Raw genomic sequence first — 11,128 nt, 5'->3', positions numbered from 1 at the left:
GCCCTGGCCAGCACATTCTCCAGATCTCTCACCAATTGAAAACGTCTGATCAGTGGTGGCCGAGCAACTGACTCGTCACATTACGCCAGTCACTACTCTTGACGAACTGTGGTATCGCGTTGAAGCTACATGGGCAGCTGTACCTGTACACGCCCTCCAAGCTCTGTTTGACTCAATGCCCAGGCGTATCAAGGCCGTTATTACTCCAGAGGTGTTGCTTTGGGTACCAATTTCTCAGGATCTATGCACCCAAATAGCGAAAAAATGTTATCACATGTCAGTTCTAGTATAATATATTTGTCCAATGAATACCCGTTTATCATCTGCATTACTTCTGTGTGTAGCAATTTTAATGGCCATTAGTGTACAACAGAAGTAGAAAAATGTTATAAAAGATATTAAGCTTACCCGGGTACAATTTTACTCTTTCTTTCAGCCTTCTTCATCTCAAGACTTGACTCCTAACTTATGGCTGGTAACGACGAGGTAGTGGTGAGTAGTGACAGCAAAGGAGGCAGAGTGTGATTTTTTCACATGTTTTATTACAACAAAGACACAGACACAAAAATAACAGACACAGAGAGAGTACATCGTGGAGATAATCTACGGTTGCGTTGTGGAGTCGTGTGAGCAGTGGTTTGTCTGGCGGTGCGTGGGCGCGGCGCTCAGCAGCGCGCGGCCGCCGCCGGCATGTCTCGCAGGCCGGGCCCGCGCCCCCCGGCTCTGACCTCGCCGCCTCTGTCGCCGCCTCCGCCGCCGGCCCTGTCCCTGGCTCTGCCCCCGCAGCGGGCGGTGCTGCCGGCCGCCGGCGCTCGCCGCCCGCAGCACCAGCCCGCCAGCCATCAGAAGGCGCTTGTCGTCACCGAGATGCGCCGCCCGCAGCTGCAACACGCCACGCGCCCCCTCGTCACTGAGCCGGCCTGGCTAGAACCTCTGCTCTGAAAAAGACTTAACCCTAGGACGCCTAAGGGGGGGGGGGGGATTCGTTGAACCCATAATTTTTTTATGCCCCTTGCTTTTGCCCAAGTAACTTTCATACTACATATTCCCTTTGAGTTATTGTTTGTTGGCTATTTTATGAAACGTTAATGTCAATATGTTTTATAGAAAATTGCCGCTTTGAAAGAAAAAATAAATAAACTTATTATGGGTCCAACAACCCCCCCCCCCCCCCCCCCCTTAGGCTTCCATGCTATACAAAATTTCCCTTAGTAGGATTTCGTATTTCTCATCTCTACAACAATGCAAGTTAGTTTCTTGTTGGTTGGTATTCTTGATATTCACAACAATCGATTTACTTTCGGAGGAAGTGATTGTTGATCTCAGTCAGCTATTATTTATCTTGTAAACTTGCAGTGAGTTAGTGCAGTTCCCAGCCTGTAGGCCTCCAGTAACTTTGGTGTCCTACACAGGAAAAATGAAACCAAGTAAAAACTTACTGATGTTGTCAACAATGCACCAAGATAAAGGCACTGTTGGAGGAGAGAAGAATAACACCGAGATAAATGCATATTATAATTCCACTAAAGGTGGAATTTATACCATTGATCAAATGGCGCGTAAGTACACCTGCAAGAGGAGAACAAAGAGATGGCCTCTCTCATCGACATTTGTGCTATCAATGCAACCACCATATTCATCCAGCAACATCCAAGATGGAATGACAAGAAACACAACAAACGGAAACTTTATCTCCTGCAAGCTGGGATGGAACTAGTGAAATTGCAGGTAGAAGAAAGAAGTGCCAATGCAAGAGGGTTATCTAACCAACTTGTTCAATCAATGGAGACTATTCTACAAAAGAAAATCAAAGAAATGACAACAGAAGCACGTAAGTCTCCTGCAGGGAAAGGTCGGTGCCATATTTGTTTAAGAAAAGCTAAAACAAAGAAGCAGAAATAAAACAATCTAAGTAAACCAAGACAGTATTGTGGACAGTGTCATAACATGTGTGTAACACACATTCAGAAAAAATTGTGAAGTGTGTCTCTTGCCTTGAAGTTGACGACTCAGAGTAGTCTATTGTATATGAACACATCTGTATTTTGTATTGTAATATGTCAATCTTTTATTCATTCAATCCAATATTTATAACAATTAACAACATTATTAAACCGATGCCTTAGTTAAAATACATAAACCATTTTGAAAGTTGTAATTTTTTGTCAGTAAACTTATTTAATACCTGTGGGCTCGCCGAACGCCCCCCCCCCCCTCCCCCCTTAGGCATCCAAGTTAGAAAAAAAGGCTTGGGCGTCCTAGGGTTAACAGACAGGGACAACGTGTCTACTGATTCACGCCACTTCCGTTTATCTGTAAAGTACCACTGCCTTTTAGTCACTACTTTCAGTAGTACTGCAAATTAAAGGCAAAACTAATCTGTGTAGTAAAGATATTTTGCGCAAAATAGTATTTCTACAAAATAGTATCTGCTTCTATTCAAGGTCGAATTGTCTCGTCAACATCTTGTCTCAACGTATTCCAAGATCCTGTGTTTGAGGATACAGCCAATATAAATCCAATATCAGAAGAAGAGTAGAAAAGACATACAAGCCCTAGTGGTACAGTGACAAACAAAGAGGTATCAGTAGAGAATGTCACAGAAGAAACTTGCTCCCATAACCTGTTGACATACGAAGGAAATGATGCAGCCCCAACGTGAATTTAAAAAAAATTAAAAATACATACATCAAAAAAAGTTTTGTATAGCCTCGGTTCCGAGAGTTTCGCACCCTGTACAGAAAATTCGAATTGAGATCAACATAAACATCATTTCCGCCATTTTTATTCCTGATGAAAACCACACATTGCATGTTGTACCACCATACAGCGAGACCATGAGGATTGGTGGTCCAGAATGCTGTACACACCAGTACTTCTAATACCCCGTACCACGTCCTCTTGCATTGATGCAAGATTGATGATTCGTCGTGGCATACGATCCACAACTTCATCAAGGCTTCGTTGGTCCAAATTGTTCCACTCCCTAACGGCGATTCGGCGTAGATTCCTCAGAGTGGTTGGTGGGTCATGTCGTCCGTAAACAGCCCTTTTCAATCTATCCCAGGCATGTCCGATAGGGTTCTTGTCTGGAGAATGTGCTGGCCACTTTAGTCGAGCAATGTCGTTATCCTGAACGAAGTCATTCACAAGATGTGCACGATGGGGGCGTGAGTTGTCGTCCATGAAGATGAATGTCTCGCCAATATGCTGCCGATATGGTTGCACTATCGGTCGGAGGAAGGCATTCACGTATCGCACAGCCGCTACGGTGCCTTCCATTACCACCAGCGGCGTACGTCGGCCCCACATAATGCCACCCCAAAAACACGAGGAACCCTCCACGTTGCTGCACTCGCTGGACATTGTGTCTAAGGCATTCAGCTAGACCAGGTTGCCTCCAAACACGTCTCCGACGATCCTCTGGCTGAAGGTATATGTGACACTCATTGGTGAAGAGAAAGTGATGCTAAACCTGAGCGGTGCATTCGCCATGTTGTTGGGCCCATCTGTACCGCGCTGCATGGTGTAGTGGTTGCAAAGATAGACCTCTCCATGGACATCGGGAGTGAAGTTGCACGTCGTGCAGCCTATTGCGCACAGTTTGGGTCGTAACACGACGCCCTGTGGTTGCACGAAAAGCATTATTCAACATGGTGCCGCTTCTGTCAGGGTTCCTGCGAGCCATAATCCGTAGGTAGAGGTTACCCACTGCAGTAGTAGGCCTTGGGCGGCGTGAACGAGGCATGGTACCGACACTTCCCTGTCTCTCTGTATCTCCTCCATGTCCGAAAAACATCACTTTGGTTCACACCGAGACTCCCGGACACTTCCCTTATTGAGAGCCCTTCCTGGGACAAAGCAACATTGCGGGCGCGATCAAACCGCACCATTGACCATCTAGGCATGGTTGAATTACAGACAACACGAGCCGTGTACCTCCTTCCTGGTGGAATGACTGGAACTGATTGACTATCTGACCCCATCCGTCTAATAGGCGGTGCTCATGCATGTTTATTTACATCTTTGAGCGGGTTTAGTGACATCTCTGAACAGTCAAAGGAACAGTGTCTGCGATACAACATCCACAGTAAACGTCTATCTTCAGGAGTTCTGGGAACTGGGGTGACGCAAAACTTTGTTTGATAAGTGTAAAAAAAACGAACGCTACTATAAAGGATGGAATAAACTCGGAGCTTATAAAATATGGTGGCACATTGCTATAATTAAGACTACTCCATTTGCATGCGCTCTTGGAATAAACATATATCAAGAGCATAGAGAAGTGCAAATGTCATCCCTCTTTCTATCACTAAGAAATCGAGTACCTTTAGTAACTGTAACGGGAGAAGTTTGATACATAGACTACAAAATATATGTCAGAGCAGGTGTGGGCAAATAGTGGTACATAGGTCACATGCGGCCCGCTAATGGTTCTTTTGCGACATGCCAACAGACTCAGAATTTGTATGTAACAATTTATACCTTTGCTGAAATACAAAGTTAACTAATGCGTGCAGTCATTTTAAAAGGTGCGGCTCTCCTTTAACCTCTACTTCCGTAAAGTGACACCCAAGCCAAAACTATTGCCAGCCTCTATATTACAGCGACTCGCAGGAGACTGTAGGCTATAAGAGAAACACTTGTTCTAGAATAAGTTTTTGCTTAAGAAAGCGAAGTTCCTACTCAAATAGCGTATTGATTATAAAACAATCAATAGAGGAAAGACTCGAATTTAATGTGGAAATGCATGTATCACCCACAGATTACATAAAACAGTTTGACCGTCTAAATGAACAGATACTATGGAGCCGAAGTTATCCTAAACACACCATAAATATTCTGAAAGATATGTGCAGAGACAGTAAATTAATGATTAAAACAGATTCAAGAGTCTCTTATTAGATATTCGTGAATTAGGATGTCAGACATGGGTGCCGTTTATCTCTGATGATATTTAAAGTATTTGTTGTTGCTGTGGTCTTCAGTCCTGAGACTGGTTTGATGCAGCTCTCCGTGCTACTCTATCCTGTGCAAGCTTCTTCATCTCCCAGTACCTACTGCAACCTACACCCTTCTGAATCTGCTTAGTGTATTCATCTCTTGGTCTCCCTCTACGATTTTTACCCTCCACGGTGCCCTCCAATGCTAAATTTGTGATCCCTTGATGCCTCAAAACATGTCCTACCAACCGATTCCTTCTTCTAGTCAAGTTGTGCCACAAACTTCTCTTCTCCCCAATCCTATTCAATACCTCATTAGTTATGTGATCTACCCACCTTATCTTCAGCATTCTTCTGTAGCACCACATTTCGAAAGCTTCTATTTTCTTCTTGTCCAAACTAGTTATCGTCCATGTTTCACTTCCATACATGGCTACACTCCATACAAATACTTTCAGAAACGACTTCCTGACACTTAAATCTATACTCGATGTTAACAAATTTCTCTTCTTGAGAAACGCCTTCCTTACCATTGCCAGTCTACATTTTATATCCTCTCTACTTCGACCACCATCAGTTACTTTACTCCCTAAATAGCAAAACTCCTTTACTACTTTAAGTGTCTCATTTCCTAATCTAATTCCCTCAGCATCACCCGACTTAATTTGACTACATTCCAATTTAAAGTATACAGTCATTATATCTTAAGACAGGAACAAGAAGTACATCCTTGGTTACAGATACCACAATATGAAACTATAAACTCTTACATTTTGCGGACGATAAATCCATTGTATTTAAGGATGAAATATATTACAATAATGCCATATATAAGCTGCAACTGCTGGGCCAAGTATACAATACAGAAAACTCAATTAACGAAAGAATGCTGATGACATTTAAAGGAATAGGGACAATCAGATCGAAAATTGTTATCAATCACACAGTAATTAGACCAAATTAACAATTTTAACTATTTAGGGAAACAAGTTCCAAGCACAGTAGAGATGTAGACACCAAGCTTCATCAGTTATAGTACATCTACGGTACTACAAATAGAATCTTAAAGAATGGTGTTAGAAACGACAAATGAATAGAATTTTATAAAACTAACGACGTGAAATCGTGGTCTAGGGGTAACGCCTCTGAAGAGTCCTGGTTCTAACCGAACCAATGCTTAAATTATGAATAAAAGTCATCGGTAATGTCGGCCGAAGACTGATGTCCCCTCGTTCTGTCAACAGCCTTGTCAGTGAGAACGGAGGAGTAGAAAGAGGTTTAGGGTACTCTGTTGTAGTTAGGATGGGAAGGTATCCCTGAAAGGAGGATGAATCGGCACAACAGCATGAGGATGTAGAGGTTATAACTGAGAAGTGAAGTGATGATCTCTCCATTGGAAAAACCTTCCGGACTAGTTCCCCATTCTGATCTCCGAGAGAAGACAGCCAAGGGGGAGATGACCGTGAGAAAAAGATTCAGTAACATTCTATGAGTTGGGGCGTTGAATGTCAAAAGTTTGAACGTTGTAGGGAAGCTAGAATTATGAAAATGGAAATGCTGAGGCTCAGTCTAGATGTCGTAGAGGATAGTGAAGTCAAATGGAAAGAAAACAAGGATTTCTGGTCGAACGACTATAGTGCAGTATCAAGAACAGCAGAAAATGATACAAAGGGAGTAGGATTTGTTATAAACAGGGACGTAGGAAAGAGAGTGATTTACTGTGAACAGTTCAATGATAGGGATGCTCTTACCAGAATCGTCAGCAAACCAACATCGACAACAATATTTCACATGAACATGCCATCGTCGAAAACTGAAGATGAAGAGCTAGAGAAGGTATGTGAGGTCATCGGACGTGTAGTTCAGTACGGAACGGGAGACGATAATCTAATAATCATGGTGGAATGTAACACGGTTGTAAGGGAAAAAACAAAAGAAAATGTTACGGTGGAATATGGGCTTGGAAATATCACTGAGGGAGCAGAAAAGCTGACTTCTGCAATAAATTTCAGATGGTAATGGCGAATACTCTGTTCAAGAACCACAAGAGGAAGCGGTATACTTGGAAAAGACCCGGATTATATCACGGTCAGACAGAGATTCCGGATTCAGATATTGGATTCTAAAGCGTACTCAGGAGTAGGTATGGACTCAGATCACAGTTTAGCAATGATGAAGAGTAGATTGAAGTTTAAAAGGACGATTCAGGAGAGTCAGAGTGGAATGATGTGGGATGCTGAAGCACTGGGATAGTGAAGTATTGAGGAATAATGAGACGCAAGTGAAGTTCGCTAAGAATGTGGATACTGCGTCAAGGAATGCCGCAAGAGGCAGGTTAGTTGAAGCGTAGTGGACATCTATAAAAGGGCAATAGTAGGTTCTGGAAAGACAAACATAGGTAAAAAAAAAAAAAAAACTGCGAAGAAACCTTGACTGAGAGAAGACGTACTTCAACTGATCGACGAAAGAAGGAAGTACAAAAAGTATTCAGGGAATGCCAGGATAACAGGAATACGTATCAGTTAGGTATGAAATAAACAGGAAGTGTAGGCCTGCTAAGGCAAAATGACTGCAGGACAAAAGTGAAGATATCGAAAGAGAAATGATCGTCCAAAGCGCTGACTCAGCGTAGAGAGAAGACAAAACAACAGACGGGGAAATTAAAAGCAAGGGTGATAATGCAGAGAGTGCATTATAACAGGGAATATCGTTATTAAAGGCAGAGGAGAGAGCGGGTAGGTGGCAAGAGTACAATAAAGACCTCTGTGATGGGAATGACTTGTCTGATGATGCGAGAGAAGAACACATAGGAGATCCAGTAGTTGCGTCAGATTTTAAAGAGCTTTGGAAGATTTGGGATCAGAAAAGACAGAAGGAATAGATAAAAAGTCCTTGTAATTTCTGAAGTCATTTGGAGACGCAGCAATTAAGCGACTATTCGCATTGGTGTTTAGTATGTATAAGACTGGCACATACCATCAGACTTCCGTAAAAATATCATCTACACAGTTCCGAAAATAACAGGATATGTTGCGTATGAGAGTTATCGCACAATCATCTTAACAGCTCATCCAAGTTGCTGACAAGAATAATATACAGAAGACTGGGAAAGAAAAATATGTTTATCAGTTAGATGACGATTGGTTTGCCTCCGGAGAGGCGGTCCTGACATGCGATTGATAAAGGAAGCAGGACTGAAGAAAATTCAAGACACGTTTATAGGGTTTGTCGAGTTGGGATAAGCATTCGAAAATGTAACATGATACGAGATGTTCGAAATACTGAAAAAAATAGTTACAAACAGTATGGAATATCGGATACTACATTACATCTGTAATAAACATGAGGGAAAATGAGGCTGGAAGACCAAGAACGAAGAAATCGCATTAGAAAGGATGTAAGATAGGGATGCAGTCTTTTGCTTCTACCGTTCAATCAGTACATCGCAGGAACTAAGAAGGATATGAAAGAAAGATTGAAGACTACGATTAAGATTCGGGGTGAAAGGATATCCTTAATAATATTTGCTGACGACAATGCTGTCCTCAGGGAAAGTGAAGAATAATTACAGGACCTGTTGAATGAAATGAACAGACTAATGAGTACAGGATTTGGATTGAGAGTAAACCAACAAAAAAGTAAAGAATTATGCTACCTTGGAAGCAAACTGTGTATGATGCACGAAGCAAGGAGGGCACAAAAAGCAGACTAGCAGAGGCTAAGAGGGGATTCTTGGTCAAGATAAGTCTGCTGGTATTAAACGTAGATCTCAGAGAACGTACATCTGTAGCACAGCAGCATGGATGGCGGAAAAACGGGAACAGAAGAGAATCGAACATTTTGAGATGTGGTGGTACAGATGAATATTGAAATTCAGGTAGACTCATACGGTAAGCGGTCTAGGGCGCTGCAGTCATGGACTGTGCGGCTGGTGCCAGCGGAGGTTCGAGTCCTCCCTCGGGCATGGATGTGTGTGTTTGTCCTTAGGATAATTTAGGTTAAGTAGTGTGTAAGCTTAGGGACTGATGACCTTAGCAGTTAAGTCCCATAAGATTTCACACACATTTGAATATTTTGATTTGATATGGTAAGGAATGAGAAAGTTCTCCGCAAAATCGGCGAAGAAAGGAACATACGGAATTTAACTGACAACGAGAAGGGACAAGGTGAATGCACAGACATATTTTGAGGCATCAGGGAATAACTCTCATGGTAGTAGAGTGAACTGTAGAGCGGAAAACTGATGGTTGGTTGGCTGTTTTGGGGAAGGAGACCAGACAGCGTGGTCATCGGTCTCATAGGATTAGGGAAGGATGGGGAAGGAAGTCGGCCGTGCCCTTTCAGATGAACCATCCCGGCATTTGGCTGGAGTGATTTAGGGAAATCACGGAAAACCTAAATCAGGATGGCCGGACGTGGGATTGAACCGTCGTCCTCCCGAATGCGAGTCCAGTGTCTAACCACTGCGCCACCTCGCTCGGTCGGAAAACTGAAGAGGAAAACAGAGAGAGGAATAAATTCAACAAGTATTTGAGGACGTTTGGTGCAAGAGATAGTCTGTGAGGAAGAGGTTGGCACTGGAGAATAATTCATGGCGGGCAGCATCAAACCTGTTAGAATAAGACTGGCGGCTAAAAAAGATAAACAAGTGGAAACAGAATGTGAGCAGAATGTCAGAAGAAAGTCTGGCGAAACAACTGCTGGGACACAGTCCGAAATGAAGAATCTGCTCTGGCAGGCCCAAAGTGAGATCAAGGATCAACAATAAGCTTTGAAGACGGAACAGGCGTATAGGCAATCGCTGTACGTGATGAAGATGATGATGAAGATGATGATGATGATGATGTGTGATTCCTTAAAATAAACAACGTAATACAACTAACTGTGAGCTCAGAAGCGTTATTCGATTCTTAAATGCTCAGAAGTTAAAACCTCTAGAATTTTACTGTCAGATAAAGGGTTTAGTACAACAATGAACGAAATAAATGTAGAAGTGTGATATAAATATTGTTCAAACAAATAATTTGAAGAATCACGTAGAGAAAGCAAGTCTGCAAGGCACCTATTCACGAAGCCCAAGGGTTTCGAGGCAGGTTACGTCTTGTTCTGAAGTGACACTAGGGTAAAGAAAGCTGTGAACAACTCGTTTGTCGCACCTCGTGACTGTACTGGTTTTAACATCCCCTTGTCTCGTCAGTCACGCATTATTTTACTTCATCTACAAATTAGTCCACAATTTTGAATGTGAGTTCACTACCAATCTCATTACTACTCCTCTTTAATTGTTTCATCTTTCTTAGGTTTAATGTCAATAGATATTCTGTTCTCAGCCGAACGCTAATGACGTCAAACAGGTCCTGCAGATTTTCTTAGCTTTCACACAGGAAGGCTGAAACGGTCCTGTCTCAACGCCTTTCATGTAATTCTTATCTGGCGTACATTATTTACATGCAGTCAGTCTAACAGATTTCTCTACTGCTGTCTGTTTCATGTAAATCATAGCTAGGGGAACGTTAATCATCTCATAGGGAACCATCTTTTGTTGATTTTATTTTTCCTGGGTTCCACATCAGCAACCTGTTTTATCTCTTGCGGGATTCCTCACCATGGATACCTGCTACAATGTGTGAACGAGTGAGAGGAATAATGTGAGGAATGGTGAGGAACAAGGACAAGAGATGAAACAGGTTGCTAATGTGATATTTTGTTTGTAATTGGAAAATCATTACAGTCTTGTCCTTTTATTTTGTTGGGGCTGAATGAATTTCCACTGAAGAATGCGACTGGCCAAATAAAAACCAATCCAAGAGTCTGTGGAAATTTCTACTGCTTCTCTGTTCAAAATCTGTTCGGTAAACGTCAGCGGAACAGATCAACAAACCTCTTGGTGGTTTCTTTATCTCTCATTCGACTGCGTAAGCTGCTGGTACTACCTGAGAATTTTTCAGATGGACCAGCTCACATCCTCACTCTGTCAAGATGCGCCGATCTCACAGGAGCTAAAGCATATTTCTAAAAAATCTGGGTATTAGCTCCCTGGTTGCGTCAGTATGTTGTGCAAGAAGTGCTCATACGGGCTAATACATCCTATGTGAGACCACTGACAAAGGCACTCTCTGCTGGAGAAATGATTACTGATGGTTTTAAATAATCCATTTGAAATGTATTAATTCTTGTATCGATTT

The 11,128-nt window shown here is 42.4% G+C and overlaps 1 protein-coding gene across 1 annotated transcript in view; it reads right to left on the bottom strand.

Annotated features, from left to right (window-relative positions):
* Positions 1–754: 754 nt before the first annotated feature.
* The window catches only part of LOC124619837 (somatostatin receptor type 4-like), a 523,863-nt gene continuing 513,489 nt past the window's right edge, over positions 755–11,128 (bottom strand). Inside the window, exon 8 of the mRNA XM_047146445.1 lies at positions 755–882. Coding sequence (XP_047002401.1) covers positions 843–882 — 40 coding nt within the window. The 3' untranslated portion in view covers positions 755–842. The remainder of the gene's footprint in view (positions 883–11,128) is intronic.

This window comes from Schistocerca americana, chromosome 6, assembly GCF_021461395.2.
Source record: "Schistocerca americana isolate TAMUIC-IGC-003095 chromosome 6, iqSchAmer2.1, whole genome shotgun sequence".
NCBI lineage: Eukaryota > Metazoa > Arthropoda > Insecta > Orthoptera > Acrididae > Schistocerca > Schistocerca americana.
The sequence above is the reverse complement of the archived record's forward strand: the minus strand, read 5'-3'. Positions and strand labels throughout refer to the sequence as shown.